Genomic DNA, 24,452 nt, shown 5'->3' with positions numbered 1-24,452 from the left:
GGGGATATTTAGAGGAAAGGATGGTCTTCTATCTTCCCCCCCTCCCCCCTTGTTTCATCTGGTCTACCCATGTGTACAGAGACAATCTGCAGAGGACTGATAAAGACTCTGGATAATGACTTGGCCATCTTATTAATACAGGAATCACAACCTTTTACAGATATCTGTGCAATGAACTGACTGTCTCATCCACTGAGCAAAGCCTCTGCTCTCAACGTCTTCATGAAGTGAAGCCGTGATTAAGTATCCACTGCCATCTACTGGCAGACTTCATGCAAAAGATATCTTCACAAACTCCATTTTTATCTCTATAATTCATACTATCCTTCCATCCACCCATTTTCCATTCGCTTGACCTGCATGTCGTTGGACTGTGGAAGAAAGCCCAAGAAGAGGCAAACCCCACAAAGAAAAGCCTCAGTCGGTTGTGTTTAAACTTGTTACCACACTGCAGCATCGAGAGAGGTTAAACAAGTGGATGTTGACACCAGGGGAGTGAATGGTGTTAAAAAAAAAAAAAAAAAAAAAAAAAAAAAAAAAAAGCATGTGCCATTAAACAAGGAAGAGTAGAAAATAAGGAGAAGAAAAATCTGAGTGTGATACAAGAGGTAAGAAAGGGAAGTGTGGGTATCAACAACCATCTCTGATTTGTGTGTGTGCATGTTTGTACGTGTGAAAACCAGCCCAGTGAGGGACTTTACCTGGGGACGCTGGTCAGGTAGGTCAGCACGTTGTGAAACTCTCTGTCTGTGATCTCGCCAAATGCAGGGAATTCTGGGAACACAATGATGGGGCTGCCATTATCTCCTCTACCCCCTAGAAAATAACCAAAAAAAGTTGGTCAGAAGAATCAGACAGTACGTGAGGGGAAGACGAAACCATTTAAACGTATCATAGCTTTCATGGTTTCTGGGCTGCTGTTGAGAGCTTTGTCATTCAATTTCAATACTTTCCAGTAAACACAGAAGAGAGCATTGAGTAAGAAGAAGCTGTGACCACATGGGGGCACTGATGTTAAAGCTGTGTGACTGGAGGCTGTAGAGAAAATGATTTGGTGTGTATCTGTCTCACACACTTCAATCTAACAACAAGCAAAGATGTGTGATCTGACCAAATTTTTTGCGTTAGTACAGACAGAACGCTTAATTAAAAATACAGGAATTCAGAGTAAAAAAAAGTTTGCTATGGATCACTATGGATAGATTCAGGTGTATTCAGCTATCGTATTAGATTAGAAAAAAAAATCTGAAATTCATTGAAGGAGGTCTGTGAATATTTTTTTAAAAGTGTGGGTTCCCTGCAGATCTGTCTTCAGACATTTAACTTTGTCACTGTACCTGACTAATGCCGTCCCCCTGTGATGCTTATTTAGAGAACCGAGGGACATTCCTGGTATTGTTGATCTTTAGAAGATGCTGGTAATCCTTGATCTACATTATATCCGTATAACTTTACTAAGGTTTGTTTCCCCTTGGTTTGTATATTGCTTGTACTGTACTTCAGCTTGAACCCTATTTTTCTCCTTTTTTCTTTGCTTTTTTGCTTCTCAGCTATTAATGAGGAATTGTGCACATTTACTAGCCTTGAAAAGAATAGAAAAAAAGATTGAACAAAATAAAAAATGAATCAGTATGTGAAAAAAGGAAGATTAAGGCCTCTAGAGTCATCAGTTGAGAGTTAAATGTTAAAAATAAACTGGTTTTTAAGGTGATATTTTCTCATTATCTTAGCCCCTTATTGCCCCATCTTACCGCAAATTTAATCTTAAAGCCCTGATTTCAAATCTTAAGCAACATCTTTAATTTATGACTTAATAAATAAGCAACAATCAAAGGTAACATTTAGAAACTGTCCTGAGTAATTAATTATAATGAGTTTAATAATAAAAAAATACAGCAAATCTGCTTTCTCAGGACTGCATGGGTCAGGTTTGATCAGATTTGATTTGTCGCCTGGAAACATGAGCAAACAACCCCATATGTGCAATTAGACTTATTGGTGGACAGAAATATGTGACATAGCCTTTCTCCAACTGAGCCCCACGCACTTAAAACCAGTGAGAAGAGCACAGAGAAAAACACAAAATACAGAAATCTTTAGTCTGAAATAACCAAAACTGTTCCAACGCCGGCACAAGGTTGTGTGTTCCTTTAGCAACCCATCACTTACATTAAGAAGCCAACTGAGAAAATGTTTTGAGGGCTTATCTCACCTCTTGCGCGCGCACACACACACACACACACACACACACACACACACACACACGCACACACACACACACAATCTCACTCCTTGTGCAGAACAGCTGCTCTGTCAGCGCATGTGACTGGAATATCAATCTGTCTGCCTTTTCTTTTCTCATCGCTATAGCAACAGCAAGTGCATGGTCATGGTTTCAACGTCTGCTTAGATCTTTGTCTGCAAAATGGTTCCCGACTCTGCTGCAGCCACAAGGTCACCTCTGACACACACACACACACACACACACACACACACACACACACACACACACACACACACACACACACACACACACACACACACACACAGGGGACAGCTTTTTTTTTAACAGCACTGTAGGAATGGATATAATAATAGGTGCAATCTGGAGGGCTCAGATATTGTGAAAAGAGACTTGCGGGGATGAAAACATGACATTTATCATGAACTAGACATTAAGAAGCAGTGAGTGAAGGTGCAGATCAGGCAACAAAAACACAGTAGACCAAAACCTGCCAACCAGTTAAGAGGAAAAGGTCGGAGGTGACATTTGAATAGCAAATCATGGGTGCCACGAGAACAGTTGACACCAACTATGCAAATATTAAGAGGAATAGTTAATATATAAATGATTACTGAAATGGCTGAGATGAGGAAGATGATAGTTGTTAGGTTAATGAGGAAAGAAATGAACAGACAGCAGATGAGTGGAGGCAAAAATGGCAATGAAGAGACAATAGAAACACACACATGACACTAATAGATACAGACAAAGAGACAGACGTGTCACCTGAAAGGAAGGCGAACTGCTTCTTGAGGTCAGGGGTGATGTCAGCAGCTCGGAGAGGACTGCTGTCCAGCTGCATGATTTCATCTGGAAAAAACAGGAACAAATGCCAACATTAGTGACACAGCAGAGCAGAGGATGTACAGCATGGTGTGAAGCCTGAGGTGAACCTCTCATCTCTGTTTCATTATCGACTTTTTTTATAATATGGCACAATCATTGGCATTTTCAAACATGACCAAAATTAACTCTGGCAGTAGCATTTCAGTGGTGATCACAGCTCACTACCCCCCATGGACTCTCTGCATACGGATTAAAATAATCAGGTTTAAGATTCATTCTCCCAGCAGGTTGGATGGCAGACACTGATGGGGGGGGGGGGGGGGGGCATTAGTAGTCTAGCCAGCTGACACACTGCATACCTTTGTACGTCATTACAATAACATTACATGTAGGACATTTTTTGTAACATATTCAGGAAGAAAGGAAAATACATTACTTTTCTACTTTGGTCTAATCAGACAAAGCACAAATGGAGAAGAGATGTAGGTTACACTGAAACATCTGTGTCTGACAGCTGCTAGTCCTCATGAATACTATGCATTAAACATAAACAGTCTCCATGCAGTATACAGTGTATGCATTGATTTGTATTCAGGAAACTTTTGAATGAAAACTGGCCACAGTTCAACTTGAAACTGAGAGCTACGCAGCGAAGGGAAAACAGATCAATGCAGGAAAGTTGGCGTCATACAGTTCTCTGGTATCAGATTGTAACACTACTGCTTTTCCCTTGCTTTGTGTCTCTCTCACACTCTTGATATTCACACAACCAAATGTACACATCGAATTGTTGCATGCTTCTTTTATGCTCAAAGAAAGAAAGACCTCTGAGGTTTGTGTTGTTTCGTCAACCAGTTGCGTGTCTCTCTGAACTAAACCGCTCTCTGTTATGAACGTTAAATGTAGACGTCATACCGAGAGGCCGGAGGGAAATCAAAACAAGTGAGCTTGTGAGAAGATACTGTCAGGTAAACAAATTTTCCTTGGGGCATTTTGACAAGGAAACATCTGTGTTAAGATTCAGTTTATCAATACCAGTAAAGACAAAAAGGTGAATAAGAATTCCTCAGTTACTGGCCATTTTTTAAGATGCCTGCATATTTTATATCTAGTTCCAGCCAAATGGGGCTCTGTATGCCTCTATGTCATGAAAGCTAAGAGGCCACAACTCAAGTCAGAGTTGATACAGTTCAGAGTCATAAACATACGAGGCACTGTTTTCTGATACTGTACTTCAGGTGAAACAGGCTGCAGCTGTGAAAATACATGTGAAAATCAGGGGGAAAATGACAAGGAGATCCATCAAGGAACCAGATAAGCAAGGAGGCTATGAGAAGAGAGTTTCTCACGGTCACTGACAGTATCCTGTAAATGTTGTCACTGTACAAACATAGACAGGCAAGTTCAAGTAAGTTAGAGCACAAGAGTAATATTGACTTTTCATCTTAATCTGACTTTGTTTGTTCTGTTTTCTTGAGGCAGTCTCCACTGAGTCACCATGCTATTCAAATGTTGCATACAGTTCATGTCTTTCTGGATCAAAAATAAACTACTTTTAGAGATATAACACAGTATGAAGGTAACAAGCAGAGTTTTTTTTTCTGTGAAGCATTTGTAACAAAGTTACAAATGCTTCACAGAAAAACTAAACTAGATAGAGCCAATGAGCCTGAGCATAATAAAAAGAAGAGTATATATAAAAAAAACATTTATCAAACATTATGTATAAGGATCTGACAATAAGTGAAGAAAGACAATAAAATATGTAAAAAACAGTAATTGGGGAACACATATCAAACATTACCAAAGGCTAAGACAAAGAAATCCCTTTCAATAGATTTATCAAACATTACACAGACACAACATAAATAAACACACGTTCTGTCTCAAGAGCTTTCCCTGTGTGGCACTGTACCTGTTTTATGATACGTGACAATGCGGTGACACCAGGCTCAGACCCAGACCCAAGACACATCCACCTAGTCTGGCTTCATTCTCACCGGAGCTAAGTCCTTTATGGAATATCACATTATATCCCTCAGTGTTATGTATGTCGTTTCCCACCTCTCCCTGTATGTTCAGATGACCGTCTCTGTCTGTAAACAGAGCATATCTCTTTCAGCTCCAGCCCTCCTCCGAGTGCAGTTTAAACAAACCAAAAAGACTTGCTGTAACTCTTTGTTTGGCAATGAAACCTATCAGGTGACTTAGCCGTGAGGTATTACACTGACTGACATTCATTGCTCGCTCTCTCTCTTTCTCTCACACACACACACACACACTCATGGGCACAGGACTCATTCAAGTGTTTCGTCTTGGTTTGGTCTCCTTTAAATCTTTTTCCTCTGAGACCAGCTGGTGCCATGTCTGTTCTGTCAAAACAGCATCAATCAAAGATTTTTCCTAATCAGGGGACTTAAAGGACCACACCGGTGTTTTTGAAGTTGTAAGCTCATTGACAACTGTACAGTGCAAATCTTTTATATCTTGCATCCCCGTTGTTTCACCACCTTTGTGTTTTCTTCAAAGCAGTGAGATAAATTGGAAAGACAAACCACTTAAAAGCATGTTCAGTGCCACAGTACAAGACACTGCAGTTATCTGCAGGAATACTTCGGAAAAATCTCCTTGCTGCTGCGCTCAACGATGCTCTGATATCCAGGATTTCAGAAAGGGTGCCAAAAAGTATTTGTGGCCTATGTAGCGAGATGAACCACCCACACAACCACCCACCTACCCAAAATGGGCATCTCATCTGAAAAAGGTAGTGTCAATCTGGTGGTTTCTTGCTTTAAACTGTTGCTGGTTTGCTGATCTTGTGCCACCAGATCACAGGGGTGTGGACACGTTCAAGCTAAAATGTTGGTTAGAAAACAGGTGGGGCAAAGTGGTCTGTTGTTATACCTCACAGCAATAAAAAGACAGGAACAGCACTTGTTCTCAAACTTTCACCAATTCCATTAGGTGCTTTAGGATTCAATATATCTCTTGAGAAACTTCTGCTCACTGAAGCAGGTGGTTTTACATCTTACAACAGCAGGACGCCTATGAGGTTGATGCATATAGTTTACATTAGTCTACCATGTTCCAAGAACACAGACACACACACATACACACACACACAGCTCAAATACACATGTACAGTTTTTTGTAAATTGTACATACTATACACAGACAGAATTAAGTAGGCAGTTGTAAACCTAGAATTAACACCTTGTTAACCCAGTGTGACCAAAAGGTGCTATTCAGTCACACTCATCTGTTACAGCAATCTGTTTCCTCTCCTCCTCCACTGGAAATGCTTCTGTCTATGATACAGCAAAGGTTGCACAAGCTCATATATCATAAATTAAAAGCCTGTCTGTTGCTGGACAAACATTATTGATCCCGATGGACTGCGCCAGTTTTTGTCATTATTTGTCTTCAGAAATATAATCTACCCTTAAAGCCAAATCTCTTTTATTCTTACCAGACCTGCAGGGAACAAGGTATCTGCCATCTACTGATTGGATACTATTTTCAATAACATCTGTAGTTCACAGGTATTGATTAGAGACAACTGACTGACTGATATCTACTGGTGTTACTCGAGACACAGCTTCCTTTTCTTCCTTTCTTTGAAATTTACCTCAGGCCAGGGTGTGGGCACCAAAATGGCTCCTGCATAGAAGCCAAGTAAGTGGGAATGAGACTAGATAAATGACCCATATCTGTGATGTCTGTACCTCGGTAAAGCATGTTGATGGCCACTCACTACCTGAGGTGTTTAGACACAAAGCTGTGTCTGCAGAGCGCTCGCAGGTGCTGACACACTCCTTATGGACTCAAGTTCACACAGAAACCTCCATCAATTTCCACTGTCTGACCCTGCCTCACTCAGCTAGCCACGCCTTGCCCCAAGCAACTCCCACACATATCAATTCGACCCCCTAACCCATCCCCCACCCGGGCCATCAAGAGCTAGACTTTGTTTCCACGAAGAGGCTATTCTGTTTCTGAAAAATCCCCTCCTGAAACATGTCAGATTTGAGTTTCAGTCACTTCTTAGAGTCACTTTTTGTTCTATGTTACAAAACAATATCCACAAAATGTCCTCTATATTTGTCTTTACCTTGCCCCCCACCTTTTTATTTTGGGGACTTCCACTCACCATTCACACAGTCTTATACAACCCTTAAAAAGGCCCTGTGGCCATCTGAGAGGGATGGGATGAACCACTATCAGATACTACTGTATTTCCAACAAAAGGTCAGACCGTCAGACCATGAAACTGCTCAAGTGTGTTTTCATACATGTTCACTCATCAATGAGTATCGATGATGTCACAATGCTCTTATGAGAGTTCAGGGAAGTATATGTAAGAAACCAAGTTTATTATTAATGTCTCATTGGCTCTGAGGTGGTCGGGATGAAACTCAGTCTGTGTATATTGACACACACAGGCCACATCCTCTCAACAGGAAAATGAAGCATCACTGACGATAAGGGCTTCAATTACTTTTAGTGTTTGTTTTACTCACATTTTCCTGTACTGTATTACATGACAGATAATTAGAAGATACCAATGTATTTGCTGTTTTAACCTTGTAATAAAATTATATAATTACAATGATCTTTCTGCTCTTTGCTGACAAGGTAATTCTGCTAATGATAAAACACACATCTTGAACATAAAATGATTCCAACTCTCCTTACAGAACACACAGTCATATACACACCACCTGCTGGTTGAGGCTCTAATGTTCTTTAAAAGGCTTAACGATCAGGATTAGTGTCCACTCACGCTCACATTTGTGGGTGACAAGTCAAACGTTAGTGGGTCACAGTCACACACCTGGACCGCCTGTCACTATTGATGCAGATTAAACAGGACTACAGCAGAAGGCTGAAATCCTGGTTCGCCAGGCCAGGAGGGACAAAAACACATTGAAAAACATCTAAACTATAAAGCAAGCGGGTTATCAGACTGTTAATAAATGTTTAAGAAATAACTCCTTCAGCCAGAGCTGCTTGTTTCTTCCTCGTTCTTCTCTGCCCTCACATGAAATTATTCTAAAGATATAATAAACTCTGAATGATGACCAGGTCATAGTTGGGAGAGAGGAGGGCAGAGGACAGTGGAAGCTCAGGAACAGAGAAGTGGGGGAGGGCAACAAGTGGAAATAAGGGGCTTACAGTCATGGTCATGGAGGAGGGGGAGCAACAAAGATAAAGCAAAACACTAAATGTGGCTGAGCAATGACTCAGGGTGAGCAGGTGACTCTGGATGATATCATAGAGGAAGGCATTGTCCATGATGATGGGGATGGTCGACAATTGTTCTCATCTAATAAACAGTTAAAAAAAAAAAACAGACCCAAAACAACAGTTCTAGTCTTCTGGTTCACCAGGACAAATTCAAGCATTAATACATTTATCCAATGTTTTGTCTGTATATAGCACAGTAATGCATCACTGTTGATTATTATCACAGTGTTATCTATACCAGACCCCACATACATCCACATAACACACAGATGGACACAGAGCATCTGATTCCTCTGTGATTTACAGCGTTTTCTTCTTTTATATGTTGTACATTTTCAAAGGATGCTGCTGCTGCTGCTGTAACGCCATATGTACTTGAGCTTTTAATCACATAGAGGAAACAATAAGCAAATGCAGTGTTTTTCCAATCCCAGCACTCATTGAGAGCAAAGGTAGAGGGCGGGTGACTCAGGTGGGAGATGTGGTGTCAAGATAACAGAACCAAACTGTGGTTAATATAATACAGGAATAAAGTGCCTGTAAAAGTGACAGACAAGGAAGGAAGGAATCATTGTGTGATTCATAGAAAAGAAAGAAGATAAGAGAAAACAATAAGAAAAAAAATCTGACACCTACCACGCAGCCAGTGGCAGCAGCGTGAAAATCTGTAGTATCTTTCCACCTCCTCCAGAGAGATCCGTACATGACCCCCACCCTCCTCTGCCGGCCACAAACACACATCAAATGCTCCCCCACTGTTTTCTTCTTGGGCCTCTTCAGTTTGAGCATCAGTCCCTCCATCTTTGACAGTTTTTGACTCTGACTCAGCTTCACCTTCCTCTTGAGTTCGACTCCCCGCATCTTCTCCTGTGCTTCCCTCTTTTTGCTCCTTACCATTAGACAGAGAATCTGTGTGTCCTGTAATCACAAACCAGTCCAACTCCTCTATGTCTGCACATTCATCAGAACCTACACTCACCCGCCCTGCTAGACTCAGCTCTGAATCTGCTTCCATGCAAAACCCCGAGTCTACCTCGACCTCCACATCCTCCCCCATCAAGAAGCCTGAATCTGCCATCTCCTCTCCTCCCATCCTGCTGCTCCAGGCCGCTTCGTGTTCACTCCTCTTCTGCCACACCTGTTCCATGCAGTTTTCGCAAACGTTATCACAGCAACAATTTCCCTCTCATTCTGACTCCACCTTTCCACATTCAGCCTCTCACTCTCTGTCAGGCAACAGGTGCTCTACAGCCTGCAGGACGTCACTCAGTAACTGTGAGGACTTCCTATTGCAACCTCAGGTTACCCTCCCTGTAGACAAAAGCTACAGTGTAACACTCAACCCCACCCTCCCTGCTTGCCCGACTACCTATATCCCCCCCCAAAGGACAATTACCTGACCTCTCCTGGCTCAAAAGCAATGCCTCTAACCTGCTGATGTATGACTGACTCTGAATCTTCTAAAAAAGGGACCCAGAAAGTCCATAAATGCTTAAATTTAAGTTCCACTACAGTATGTTGTGTTACAGTCTCCAGGTACTGTAGGTACTGCAGCTCATTTACCTAGGCCAACAGAGCCCGGCTTCTCGTCCGCCTTATCTCAGGGTATGTGGACCAAAAGTACAAAGCCTCCATTCTGACCAGCCCATTCAAACACTGCCTGTATCCCCATTTAACCATTCACGGACTGTATCTATTCAAAGCCTCTATTCTTGTTTATACCAATCAAAAGACCCCATTCTTACAAACTTACTGAAAGACTTAATTCTAATGAGACCTCTCAAAGACAGACACTGTTTCTTAACAGAATGTGGCAATTTAGATTCCTTTTCAATGAGTTGTGTAAAAGATATATTTCTTTTGAAAAGAGCTAATAGACACCACTCTGTCTCCCGGTTCAGTCATTATCTACTAAAAGAAGTCTGGTGGTGTGAAAAGGTTTGAGCAAGAGATGTTTGTGTTGAGTGAGTGTGTGTGTGTGGGTAGGAAAGCGTGCATCTGCATGAGTGTATGGGGCACAGTGTTTTAGATGTGTGTTTGCTCTGTGAGTGAGGTCAGGCTAGAGGTTATCAGTGTCATAAACCTTGAGAGATAAAACTAAAGCCATTAGGTTGGAGAACTGCACAACTTAAAGTGATAAAGAGGGTCAAACAAAGGGACAGACTGACAGATCAAAACACAGTCTCAGTCCAATTTAGACACTGATTCACTGTGTTTTCATCAAAAGCCAGTGTGTGAGTGCTGAAAGAAACTGCTGTATCAAATATAGACTTTTCTCCAATCGAGACATGAATCCATCAGCATGAAATTACAGAAAAAGACACAAATCCGAACAAGTATCACTTATTGCAAGACATTACTTTTTAAAATTTTTTATTTTAAATTCACATTTCTTTTTCTCCAGAGTTTGGTATGACTAGTCATTCCTACACTGTAGTTCTTGTCACTGCCAACCTCATCGACAACAGCAAAAACAACGTGATCCCCCACTGGTTTCCCAACTGCCCAATGTGTTTTGTTTTAATCAGTCATTATAAGTCCTCAAGTCAAGCCGGTTTTTGTTTATATAATCCCAAAATCACAACTATGTCCCTTTGCAATCTGTGGGACATACAATACCCTCCATGTTTAGATTCTCAGTTCACTACGGAAAAACACATACACAAACTTTAAGAGGATGGGAAACAGAGGAGGGACTCCTCTTCCCAGACAGCCAAGTCTTTGTTGCAGCCCCACTGACTGATATGATTGGTTATTTTTGATTTTTGTTCTGCTTTTGTTCTGCTTTAAACCTAAGTTAAGTCTTGCTGGAGTTTTGACCTCTTCAGACAGACAGACATTCAATAGACTTCAGTGGCCAGAAGTAGGAGTAGAGGGATTGCAGTATACAGTAGTCTAACAATGTGAATTTATCATCATGACACGGTTGTTTCTGCAATGTTGCCAAGAATCCATTTGATACAGCTACACTTGATTAAAAAAGACAGATTGATTTTCTTTGGAAATAACTAAGTTAGATCTTTTTTATTTGTCCTAAAGTTTGTTTCTGTGAGTAATCTACAAATGTAAGATAGACTTGGCAAACAAAAAATGTCCCTAGTTTCACAGATATTTGTTTAGTATCAATGCTCGTGTCCTCAGTCAGTAAAACCAAAAAGCTGAAGAATCAACAACATGATTCCTCTCTTGTATGAATTCCCCTTATGACTAATGACTTTAACAGAGCTGAAGGGGGAGAAAAGGAAAACTTTCCCCTGAAACCACACAGCTTCACCACACAGCAGACAAGGACAACATACCCACATGCCTTACCAACCCCACTCTCTCCAGGAGTTCCTGTGGCTGGCATTGCTGAAAGGGTTGCCAGCACACACACCACTGTACATGCAGAGACACACATACACTCAATTCATACCTGCCAAGCACAGAAATAGCTCAGACTGTACAATGACAAATTTCCAGGGACAGTATAGACATAAATATCTAAGGATGACCTTTGTAAGCCAGGTCACAAAAAGAAGCGATGGATGAATGGACATGCAAGGTCCTCATACTGTACATCATGTTGGCAGCAAATAGCTTATACATGCACAAATGCACATACAGACACAAAGTCAGCTTGTCCTCAATATAGAAAAATGTACAAGTAACCTACTCATACATAGACACACAAAAACACCATCCATACGTCTCCTGACTCACGTGGCTTTAGCGGGACCATCGGCATCCCACTATCCCACTGAGAAGCACTCCTCTTGGCTTTCCTCACCATGCTTTTTGTGCAGTGTGTCAGAAAGACCAGGGTGAGTCCTTTTCTATGCTGTGGCAAAACCAAGGTCTCCAAGTGGCAACAATTTGGCTGACAGGACACCAACTTGAAAACTCAGCAGCTTTAATCAGCAGTTCCCATTCCTTTGCACCAGCTCCTCTGCTGGTAAGTTGCTGTGTGCTGCAGTTTTTGCATTTGCTGAAGAATCTGTTACTGCTACGGAAAAATGTCAGGGCAGCTGTCGAGATCTGTATGTTGGAAAGTGAAGCGGCTGTTTAAGCTGCACAGTCACGCACTCACACGCACACAGACGCAAACTGTTATACACACAAAGAAAAGACACAGAAACAGCTCAATGGGGAGCAAGGGAAGCCCACAGGAAACAGTGTGTGAAGCTCTGGGCATGATTCCCTACAGGACTCTGGCTAGAGCTTCAGTCAGGAATATATTACAGACAATACACACACACATACAGATGCATGCTCAGGCACATAGACATGTAATCTCAGATGCAACTTTCCAGTGCTGGAAAGTTGCAAAAAGTCCACACACTCACAACACACACCATACAGTCTCCCTGCCTCTGCTGGTCTTACCATCCCAGTCTCTCCAGGAGTTCTTGCGGCTGGCAGGGCTGAAAGGGAAAGGAGTGCCCAGTCCAGAGATGTCCAAGTTCTGGATCAGATGACTGAGCCGGTTCATGATCCGGTACGACGCCTCACCACCCTCCCGCAGAATGTCATGCAGAGACATGAGAGCCGGCTGCTGGTCTCACACACTCAAACAAACTCTGTCATCCAGAGAGACCCCTTGCTGCACCTGCAGAGCTCCGCTGCACACTCTAATAGACTCCAAACCGCAGCCCCCAAATGCAGGCATGGGAAGGATCCTTACTTTCTGTAATGTGCCGGGGTCACGCAGGATCAAGCTGACATGCTCTCACATGCATCCTGTGAGGAGTTGTCTGCGCTGGCTACATATATACGACAAGAACAGGGTCCTCTGCAGAGCCACGTTGGGAGCCCAAGGAGACAGCACAGTGCGAAGCCGGCACAACCAAAAAAAAAAGCTGAGTCACTGTCTGCACAACCTCTGAAAACAAACACTGTTCACACTGAAGGTGAGAATGGGCCCAGCTCTGCACAAACACACACACTCTGATACACACACACAAACCCCCTTGTCAGTGCAACTATTGACAAATCAGAGTAGCATAGGTTTCCAAGGAAGGACAAGAGGGGAGGAGGATGGAGGGGGGCGGAGGGCAGCCGGTGGAGCACAAATCCCCTTCTGCTGCTCAGGCTAATTATATTCCTCCACTCCTTAACTAATCTGCCTTTTCTTTCCCTCTTTTCTGTCTCCCCTGCTTCTTTCCTGCGTTCATTCCTGTTGATCTTAAACAGGCATAAATACTGCACAGAAACAAATCAGCTGCAGAATTTGAAAGAAAAAAAAATGGTGGTGTGCACACACCTCTCAGGGTGTGTTGTTGTTCAATATGTGGCCAGTAACTGAGGTGGAGGACCAAACATAGAGGGTCACCTTTGATGGGAGAGAAAAGTAGGTTGCTTTCTGGCAGGCTTAGAAGTGTATGTGTGTGTCTGCGTGTGTGTTTGGCTGTGTTGTGTTGTGTGGTTAAAACTGGCAAGCACAAGGCACTTTGCAGTTTACAGGCTTAGAGTAGAGAAGAGAGAGGAGCTGCACTCTCACACATACTGATGCCACTGCAGGGACGAGACACAAAACATCAGGTTCCTATTCAGTGACATTCACCCTTACCCCCCACCCCCACCTCTTTTTCAGTTCCCCTGTTAATGAGGTCTGATCCTTCCTTTATGGTATCTCCCACCACCTCATCTATAATCCCTCACTGTGTGCACCCACACTGACTTCATACTTGTGTGTACCTATTTGTGTTCCACACACGCAGGAAAACAAAGATATACACATACGCACATGCGTCTTGCCTCTCCTCTTATCACCACAAGTTACCATTATGACTCATACATAATGTATTGATACTTAGGACTGAAGCCAATGAAATCCACTAAGACCCTCAAATACAGCTTACAATGACAATGTTAACATGGTAATGATCATCAAGTGTAAAGATTCCCATGTCCACCACCTTTGTAGTTTGTTAGCATGCTAATATTTGCTAATTAGAAGAAGAACAAGGTAAAGGAAAGTTAAGGATTCATCATTATCTGTGGGAAAATATGTGTCAACCGAGTTTCATGGTCATCTGTACAAAACTTCACTAAACACAAATGTCAACCTCGTGGTGGTGCTTATGTAGAGAGGAAAAGTCAGGAGATCACCAAAGATGTGAGGATTCATCCTCTGGCACATATTTTTGTACATTCGTGTTTCTCAATTAATCTGTTGTTGAGATTTTTCAGTCTGGACCAAAATGATGTGATTACCAATTGCCAGACAGACAGATATGGCCATCCACAGAGTTATGCCATTAGCGTGGCTAAAAATCTGATATTCATCTATTTGTATTGCCACAACATAAACATTTGTGTCTATTGACAAACATGATGGAAGCAAATATAAACATAGAGTAAGAAGAACATTAGTTGGCATTTAACATAAAGCTTTCAAATTCCTCTGCAGACAGTTTACATGATAGTTAATTTGATAGGAAAAAAATCAAACGCATTGTGAGCAGCCTTAGTAAAATACAAAGAATGAAACTGAGAATACTTTATTACTGAAGTAATGGTACTGAAGTCCCTGCGTCTTCTAACTATAGCTGCCTAGTTGGAGACTAACAGCGACCTGCTGGACCCATCTGGCTGTACACCTGCTCTGCCTTTAGGGATGAACAGCACAGCTCACCTTGTGAAGCTGAATGAACCCATGACCTCAAGCTAAAAAGGAACCTGACACTCACATCAAGTTAACGTCTCACATATACCTGACTTATAACCAACTTTTCTTTTGTGCTTTCCATCCAACCAATGCCACACACACACACACACACACACACACACACACACACAGTCATATCAAGTCACATTAGCTAAAAAAAAAAAAAAAAACCTCTAGCCACAAATTTGTCACCATTACTACACAATAAGTAAAACAGCCCCCAAAGCACTGCTGGCTACAGATGAACACATTAATGCTGGAAAAGCTGAGACCTGTGACGCATTGAACTGGATGTGTCCCTTTAAATCAACTGGAAGTAGGTCAAATGCCCAGTTAGAGAGTCAAGTAAAGGCTGTCTGTGATTATTGCTGCAAGTAACAATTACTTGCATGACTAACTAATCTGTTGTTATTTTTTTCATTAAATTGATTAATCATTCCTTTATAAGTTACTAGAACTAAACATGTATCATATTTTTTAGCCATGCTGACAGTGTGGCTCTGTGAAGGGCAATGTCATTCACTGGGTCCACCACACCTCAGCAACTGTTGGATGGATTGCCATGACATTTGGTAAATACATTCATGTTCTCCTCAGGATGAACTGAATGACTTTGGTGAGCCATTAACTTCTCATCTAGCACCATCATCAGGTCAAAATTAAAACTATGACCAGATACCAGAAAGTATCACATTCCCATCAGTATCAATTGCACTTGTATTGTTTCTGTCTGACTGTCAATAACCTCAGTTTGTTAGTTATTTGTTTACAGTTATATGAAATGAAGAAATGGCACATTTATCCAGCCCATTAATTATTTTTTATATTATATTATATATATATATTATATTATATATATATATATATATATATATATATATATATATATATATATATATATATATATATATATATATATATATATATATATATATATATATATGGCATTTTCATTCTTCTAGCTTGGGCACAGCTATCCCCCCCCTCCCCCCTTCCTCGAGTCCACCCACTCACTACTGCCATACTTTCACCATCTCTTGTGCTGGGAAGGACAGAACTGAACTGGAGCCCACTGTGCTGCATAAATGATTGCAGCAAGAGCTGCCACCACAGAAAACTAAAAAATCATGTAAAAATAAAATGGGACTGTGTGTGTGTACAGTGTATGCATCTACTAAACATTATTCTAATTCACAGCACAGCTCTTACAAATACAGCTAAAAGGAATCATGTTTTGAAAACAGTAGGAGTCAGTCAACATTAAATGTGCACCCATGGCTTCTCCAAATGAGGTAAGCATCACTGTTCTCTAATGAAACAATAACAGAATAGAAAAACATGAAATGAAAGGTGTACCGTCAAAGTGTGTTCTGTGTGTGTGTGTGCGTGTGTGTGTGTGTGTGTGTGTGTGTGTGTGTGTGTGTGTGTGTGTGTGTGTGTGTCTGTCTGTCTCTGTGTGCTGGCAATGAGTGGATTAAGGGAGGTCTCTATAAATGGATCAAAAGAGAAGAGAAGCAAACATCAGAAATCATATTAGTGGCTTTAGATAAAGGAGAACAATCTGTCCTTTGATCAGGAGTGATACATCATGAGGCTGCAGGAGCAACATCAGGACATCACATCTACAGTCTGGGAAATAAAGGGTTCTGGTGTCAAACTCAAAAAAGGCTCAGATATAGATTTATTTTCAATGGCTACATAATGACTCTGAACTGCATCTAGAAATGAAACATTGAAAATGTTTTCCCTGCAGCAGCTCTGATTTTTCAAATAAAAGGCCATGAACATATCCAATAGAGCTTTAAAACACCACAGCAAAATCTGTAAAAATCTACCTGAAGCTAACATTTCCATGTTAAGTAATCTGTCCAGGGTTACAGAGGTGTGCGGATCATATATAGGTCACTGTTTCTCCAATGTCTGCTCTCAACACCTTTTCTGACCAAACATAGACCAAATACTGTAACTGATTAGGGTGGAGTGCTGAAGAAATAGGCCAGTGAGGCACTGTATCACAGTGTCTGCATATTTTACAGACATCCGTATACAGATTACATGTCAGATATTATTTAACATAAAATTTGTTCAATTAAAACAACAAAACATTAATGATAACTAGACAAACTAACTGTGTTATGTAATAATATGTAGTAATTTTAAGTCCTATTTTACAACACTGTGATGGGATCAAATAATATGGGTCAATATCATATTCCCCACTGCAAGCACAAGCAGGTCTTGTCATAAAAAACACAGCCTGCTGGCCAAACACCTGCCTAGCTTGAGGCATAAACTGCAGAAATCAATCTTATTGACATGATGATCCTGCATTTATGAGTACTTCACCTATATCTATCCAATTCATGGCAAACATGCATAACCTTGTGCAATCAAGAAAACAACTGTAGTTTGTGTTGGGTGTGTTTTTGTCACCCACCTATACTTTGGGTGACGGTCCTCAGTCTCTCCAGCAACTCCCCCAGGGCCATCTCCTCTGTCTTCATCCACAGGATCATCCTCCAGAGGGACAGTGGAAGACCAGCTGCCCAGCCAAAAGACACTTTCACGGGAAGAAGAGACAGCTTGCCTGCTTTTCTCTGAACGGTGCTTTGGAGAGCAGATGATGGTGAAGAGGACGGGAGAGGGGCACTGTCACGGTGAGAAGCCCAGCCGAGCAGAAGGGAAGACGGGGATGCAGCAGGGTAAACTAGCCCAGGAAGCGACTGCCTGCCTGCAGTCTTGTTTGACACACGGATGCTGGAGGAAACAAGCTCGAGAGAAAGGGGGCGTGTGCAGCTTGGCAGTACTGGGATGCTTGTGAGAAATGGATGGTTTCGAGGATGGAGAGGAGGCTGCAGAGACGGATGAAGGAATGATGCTGAAGCTGCTAGGGCTGTGACAGCTCAGCTGCAGTGACGAGTCCTCGGCAGAGGGGTGCAGAACGCAGGATGTCGGCGATGGAGATGGGGAGGAGGTGGAGCAGGAGGCAGCCTCATTCACATATGCATGCTTCAGCTTCAGCACACATGATGGTGCAAACCTGTGCAGACCTGGGAGACAGAGAGGGGGAGGGGAAGTGAAGGTCAACGTTGCAGTTAAACACAAACAGCTGATACAATAGTGACATCCAGTGTGGAGGAAAGGCATAACAGCTGCATCATGAAACGTTCTCAGCCACAGAAACGTACACTATACTATTGCTGGTCATGCACCATTAATTATGCTGCATTGCCACCATGTGACGACACATGGTTATGACAAAAATCATTGGGCCTCCTTATAATAGACATATTCCTGTTCCAGTTCCACTAGACTGTTGGACAAAGGTTCATGATCTTTTGGTAGCCCTTACCACTATTTATAAGGTTTAAACTGAGGAACAGCACTGAGCCACTGACTCAGATCTGTGGATGACACATGGGTGAAAATTAAAACAAAGGAATGATCGAGGTCACACAAGAGGATGTCAGAAACATCTTGCCCCTTTTTAATTGTACCATACACACTGAAGACAACAGGAGCCTCCACATTGGAATATACAGGAAACCCACCCACACAGACCAGTACCTGCTGTTTGACTCTCACCACCCACTGGAAAACAAGCTAATAGTTATCAGAACCCAGAGCTGATAATGTGCACACAAGCTTGTGGATACCCTGACTTTGTGAAATCAGCTACAAGGTCCAGGAAGGACACAGATGCTGCAGGTGGTGAAGAAAAGAATATATATATATATATATATATATATATATATATATATATATATATATATATATATATATGTGTATATGTATGTGTGTGTGTGTGTGTGTAAGAAAAAATAGCAAAACATTAACTGAATGTGCAGCACTCATCCACTCAACCAGACTCATTTTCAAATTTAAATAATAAAGCAATTTAAACAATGTAGGGCCTTTACAGGATCTCATCTCAAAAATGTCAAATTTGGGGTTTGAGAAAAAAAAGGTGGTTACCCATCATGGCAAAGCTGACCCCTCAGGAGCCCGATGGCTGGGCGTAGGGTTAGTAACTTGTAACTTCAGAACTTGAGCATCAAGTTTTACAAACAGTTTTCTGCTCTGTATCTGTTCACAGATATTGACAAAATCACTTCTTTCAGTGTCTTTGTGTTACCTCACCACTAATCAGATTTTAATCACAGTCTCTTCTACACATGTCAAATTTCTTCATACGTACAAACTTGAATTTCTCACACAGATTTATTTTTTATAAATCTAATTTCTCTCACTCAACCCAAAAGTTTAATAAACAGCCTGTCTTGAAAATCTACTGCACCTTTCAGGCTCTGCAGCGGAGACTCAGGTAATGGAACCAGCTGCCCACTAAAACACACAACTGTACTAAATAAATTACGCTTTCCATTGCAGGGCAAACCATGATATTTTAGGTATCTCTTTACAAAACAATATTGAGAAACATTTTCGTTTGAAATTAATTTCATTTACCATTAAATTAAATCAGTAAGGTGCAAGTTACACAGGAAACTCCAATGAGTTTCAAAGGATGTGGCTACACTGTAGATACTGTTAACAGGAATCCTGGACATATTTTTAAAAGTTTTCCTTTAGGTTAAAGGTTGACTTATATTAAAATATTCATCAATCATCCATTTAACAAACTGTAACTGCAGTATGAAAACACCTTCTTGTGTATCACAAGGGATACGGGAACAAATTAGGGTCAAACTTATTTTGGGTTTGGACAGTGATGCTCACAAACAAAGGTGGATGATCTTACTTTGACATGTGATCTACCTTTTCAGATGAATTGTACAGACCATGTCATTAAGAAGTGGCAATAGTTCAATATAAATAAATTCAAAATAATATTCAATTGATGCTAATCGCTGTCAACTGTTAAGCAGCTGCAGCCGACAACAGCAGCCTTTGTTTTGCTCTGCAGCCTCTCTGAGCGCGTTGTACATGAGCGGAACAGGAACCTCCACCAGCAGGTGGGGGCCAAAAAGGTGGAGTTACAGTTGTCTGCGGGACGAGAGACCTGTTGGTCAGCAGGCACTGACACATACTGTACCTCATAAATAAATAAGTAACAGCACAGTCCAAAGGAATACTCCATATTGAGTAAACAAAACTGTGATTGGTCGTGTTTGGTAAACAGAAGGCAGCATTGTGGGTGAACAAAAGCAAGAGCCAAGTGTCCGATTCCAGTCAGGACTTTCAGAATAAAACCAGAGTGGAAACAAGATGCAGATCGTGATTCACATCATAGACTGGGGTTCAACCCAAAAGACTGTCTTCTTTTGGACAGATCCCTTACTCACAAATAATTTCAAAGTTTATAAATCTGTGAAAAAGATGCATTTATTTATGAATTTAAACATGTTTTGAAGTCTGAATGCTCTCACAGAAATCCCACCAAATAAAAAGATTTGAAGTTGTGGAGTTAGAAAGAAGTGAGCCTACCAGTAATGCGCTCCTCATCTCTGACCCGACTGAGCCTAGCAGGTTTGGGGCTATATTAGCTGCTACGAGCACAACACCTGGCTCTCCAAGCAAACGGCTGGCAGTTGCATTGTGGGTATTGTAGGCATCAGGTTTTGACAAGGTGTAGGATAGATAAAGATATATCTGGTTCTGCTGCATTGATTTTAATACTTTATGTAAACTTTCCACAGTAGTCAGCGCAGTGCTAAATGTGTGGGTTACTCTTTTAAGATGAATCAAACAATGTGGCAGAAGACTAGTGTTTGTGGGCAGGCACAGATACTGGGTGGCTGATTAAGGGAAATGAGGGTCAGTTGTGTTAACTGGTGGGTGAGGTTCACCTGGTGGATTGTGGACATCAACTGAGGTCTGAAATGACAGGACTGGTCAAAATGTCAGCTGTGGATAATGGCAGAGCAAATATATAAACGACAGGATGAAGCTGCCGCTGAGACAATAACACACAATGTTTAGAGGACAAGTATTTTCACTCTTTTATTACAAGCAGAATGACAATACAGTGCTTTGCCCTCATTTGCTACAGACAGGCTGGCAAAAAGTCAACAAGTGAACTTTTAAAATCTTTATGCCCCCTACCCACCCACCCACCCACCAAAATAAAGGTAATTTCTCAAAACCTGTTTAGTAATACAAACAGTGCTATACTGAAAGTATGATATGAAGAGTGCTACTCGGAGCACAGAAGTCGACATTTCAGACCTTTGCCAAGCTCAGGAGTGACAAGATGAGCACCTGCTGTTGTGCTGATGGACTTAGAAAAGCAGTTTGACATTCTGATCAGCAGTAGAAGGCTGGTGTTATAAACCCATTTTGAGACAGAGGCTGACACCTACAGACAGTTCATTCCTTGTCAAGTTATTTGGTCACTTTTTTCTCACCCACTACAATCTTCTTAGAAAAATAACTTGTGAGGAAGAGTGAACACTTACAAACCCCAGTCGACAGACAATAGACCTTGTTTTTAGGGGAAAACTGATCTCTTGTAGAACAAAGTGCAGTGTGTAGACCTATTGGTAAATCTATAATGAATCATATAATGTATATGTTGCTCTTATTTTGGTTACAAACTTAAACAGACATTGTAACAGAGTTAAAATATAGTCTTCTCTCTGGGATACAAAAGTAGCAAAAGAAATTCTCACAATGGACAACACAAAAATGACAAGAAGTAGTGAAAAACTGAGCTGTGGAGGAATTGCCTAAAAAAACAGTTTGAAGAATGACCATAAAGAATTCCCCATCACATCATTAAAGTACAGCAAGGTGGGACGCTGTGTAACAAGCACAAAGGACCTTCCTTTAAGATGACCAAGGTCAGGATGTTGAGCCCGAACAGGTCCAGAACACTTGTGAAGGTCTTGTGGGCTTTGAGTGAGACAAATCCAGACCTCCAACCAAAACTGATAAACCATCTTTGCCCCAGTAAAAAACAATGAACACCTTTTTTTAAATCTATACATGTTGGCAGATGGTGATGTATATGAAAATAAACTGTATAAACATACAAAAATGCTTGAGAATCTGACATTCAAGACTTCCCGAGTCAGTCGCTCGCTGTGTAACGCAACGGATATGCTTTGGACAAAGAGGACTTCAGATGTTAGAAATGAAGAAAAGAGGTTCATCCATAATGAGCTACAATCTTCAGCTGGAGGACATGATGGACAAATCAGTTCAACATTCTCACTGATTTGATTGTGACATCGCCGATTCAAGTCTCCCTCCTACTTACAACAGACTACATAACGCCCCCGTCTCACTACAATATACATATCAAAAGTTTTTAAGTTACATCCATACATAAACAGTGACTGCCATCAATAATTTTTAGAACACAGAAAAAAAACTCATGTATTAATGCAACACAGGGAAAACCCCTTATAATGTGACGACATGACATAAGCATTCTTACATTTACTTTTGCATAACACAGAGCATGGCGGCAAACGCACGAGCACAATGCAATAGTGAGGAATAACATGTCATTCAGGACATCATAAATAAAGACCGCTGCTGTTACCCTACATGGCCACACGGAGGCGGGAGTGGGTACAGTGTGCTCATTGTTCAGGAGAAAGAAAAGGTGTCATGATATAGTTTGTGATGAATGATGTCTGGGACGAAGGAGGATAAGGAACAACCGAGAGAAGAACAGATCAGCGTGCAGCAGAGAGATCCAACATGAAGCACTGACAGATAAGAAGGGAAACAAAGCGTGACACTATCATGAGGGTAAAGGAAGCTGAAAGAGGAATAATAGGCACACTGTACCAGACATATATGCCCTCTGAACCTCCTTGTACTCTCACAAATGTGTTTAAATTGACTTAGAAATATAATCCACTGAAAATGGGTATCTATGAATCCATGAATTAAGGCAGGGTGGTAGAATACTGCACATCCCTCTTCAGAGTTTCCCCCGTTTCTCTCCTCCAGCTGATGGGTGTGTGTGTGTATGTGTGTGTAAGGCTTAGTAAAACACCACTTCTGTTTTTTTTTCTTTTTTTCTACACATTTCTCCTTTGGCTCCTAGCCTGCTGCTGTGTGGTTACCTGTAAGGCAAAGGTGTGTCACATAAAAACATACAATAACAGGCAAAGTCATGCATACACTCACACACATGCACACTCACGCACACCTAAAGGGCTGAGCTTGATGACTGCCCCTTACTTGGCCAGACCACGTACTGTACATAAATGTTTTCGACAAACATTTACAAAAGAAACAAAAAGGACACAAAAGTGGAGGAAGAGGGAAGAATGTGAGACTGAAAATGAAGACGAGGAATACAAAAATGCCCGACTGTTGACATGTTGAAACTCGACAGTTCCATAGTGCAACAAATAATGCACCTTCACATGTGGTTCCCCTTTTGTTCTTAGACTTTTTCAAGTAAGAGTTTGAGCAGGAACTTCGATGAGACTAAGACAAGGACTACACTGAAACAAAAAGATGTTACCAAAGTAAGAGGATGAGGAGTCAGGGCAATAATATCTAAAGGGTTGTCCACTCAGGTGTATTCCAGAAAATGCACATGGTGAACTCAGCATGGAGTGTCCATGCTTTACACGTATGTGAACATGTTTGTATTTCTTTCTCTCAATCCTTGATCCTTGAGGTGCAGATCTTGGTCGCATATCTTGGTATGTACTACACATGCTGTGTGTGTGTGTTTTAGCCGACAAGAATCACATACACATAGTTTCAGAGTTTGCATTTGTGTTCACACGGAGGTCTCCGGCCCTGGAGCATAGTAGGCGAATCCTGCCCCCGAGAGACGGAGCGTGTAGGGGCTGAGGGCGCACAAATCTGACCCTCCCCCTTCTGCCAAGTGGGCCAGTAGTTTCTGGGGCAGGGAATCAGACCTGCGAAGCGACAGCGTCTCCGCAGCACCAAGGTGGAGGTGAGAGGAGTCCGTGCTCGTGCCTTTGTAGGATCGACGAGACGACAGCGGAGTCAACTCGGCCACGCCACCCCGCGAAAGCCTCTCATGATCCTGCAGAGAGAGGGAGGGAGGATACACCATCACCATACAATGAAAAACAGAGAAGACAAAATCCAAACAACCGAAATAAGCAAACATCTTGTGAATGAGAAAAGATGTGAGACGGCTTGATGCATGAGATCGAACAACAGGGTTATAGTCAGAAGATAAAGGTTGGTTTTAGATATCCAGATGTTTAGTTTTAATGAACAAAGACCCCATGCAGTGGACCCCTGGATGAAATTTACTGAAAAAAACAAACAAAAAATTCAGTGTGGAAACTAAACAGAATTTACTGATCAATAATAAGAAACCCTCTGAAAATTCCCATTATGCTTAATAGTCATGTTAGAATTAGCATGCTGAAGAAATGAAGACAAAATTCACACTTGCAATATGATCCTCCAACACCAGATGTCATCAGTGTTGCTGGTACAGAATGACACTTTTCAGTTACACAGTATATGGTTTAATGAGCTGCCTGGGCAACCTGGGTAAATATATATATAAATATA

At 41.5% G+C, this 24,452-nt stretch overlaps 2 protein-coding genes across 16 annotated transcripts in view; both read right to left on the bottom strand.

The window, feature by feature from the left end:
• mcf2lb (mcf.2 cell line derived transforming sequence-like b) overlaps positions 1-20,677 on the bottom strand; it is a 40,608-nt gene extending 19,931 nt beyond the window's left edge. For 2 of the 9 annotated variants that reach the window (XM_071477976.1, XM_071477972.1), the window contains exons 1-3: positions 12,683-12,957; positions 3,011-3,094; positions 702-816 (exon numbers count right to left, since the gene is read on the bottom strand). In XM_071477976.1, coding sequence (XP_071334077.1) covers positions 702-816; positions 3,011-3,094; positions 12,683-12,839 — 356 coding nt within the window. In that variant the 5' untranslated portion in view covers positions 12,840-12,957. Of the gene's footprint in view, positions 1-701; positions 817-3,010; positions 3,095-4,985; positions 5,167-12,019; positions 12,268-12,682; positions 12,961-17,403; positions 18,017-20,411 lie in introns of those variants that run through there. The other 7 variants (XM_071477983.1, XM_071478000.1, XM_071477950.1 and 4 more) reach the window with 6 other exon arrangements.
• Positions 20,678-20,895: 218 nt separating this feature from the next.
• LOC139621477 (phospholipid-transporting ATPase IH-like) overlaps positions 20,896-24,452 on the bottom strand; it is a 34,349-nt gene continuing 30,792 nt past the window's right edge. For 4 of the 7 annotated variants that reach the window (XM_071478013.1, XM_071478021.1, XM_071478038.1 and 1 more), the window contains one exon: positions 20,896-23,949. In XM_071478013.1, coding sequence (XP_071334114.1) covers positions 23,677-23,949 — 273 coding nt within the window. In that variant the 3' untranslated portion in view covers positions 20,896-23,676. The remainder of the gene's footprint in view (positions 23,950-24,452) is intronic. The other 3 variants (XM_071478056.1, XM_071478048.1, XM_071478073.1) reach the window with 2 other exon arrangements.

Source organism: Trachinotus anak, unplaced genomic scaffold (genome assembly GCF_046630095.1).
Source record: "Trachinotus anak isolate AG129_WGS33_773 ecotype Australia unplaced genomic scaffold, CSIRO_AGI_Tana_v1 ptg000001l, whole genome shotgun sequence".
Taxonomy (NCBI): domain Eukaryota; kingdom Metazoa; phylum Chordata; class Actinopteri; order Carangiformes; family Carangidae; genus Trachinotus; species Trachinotus anak.
The sequence above is the reverse complement of the archived record's forward strand: the minus strand, read 5'-3'. Positions and strand labels throughout refer to the sequence as shown.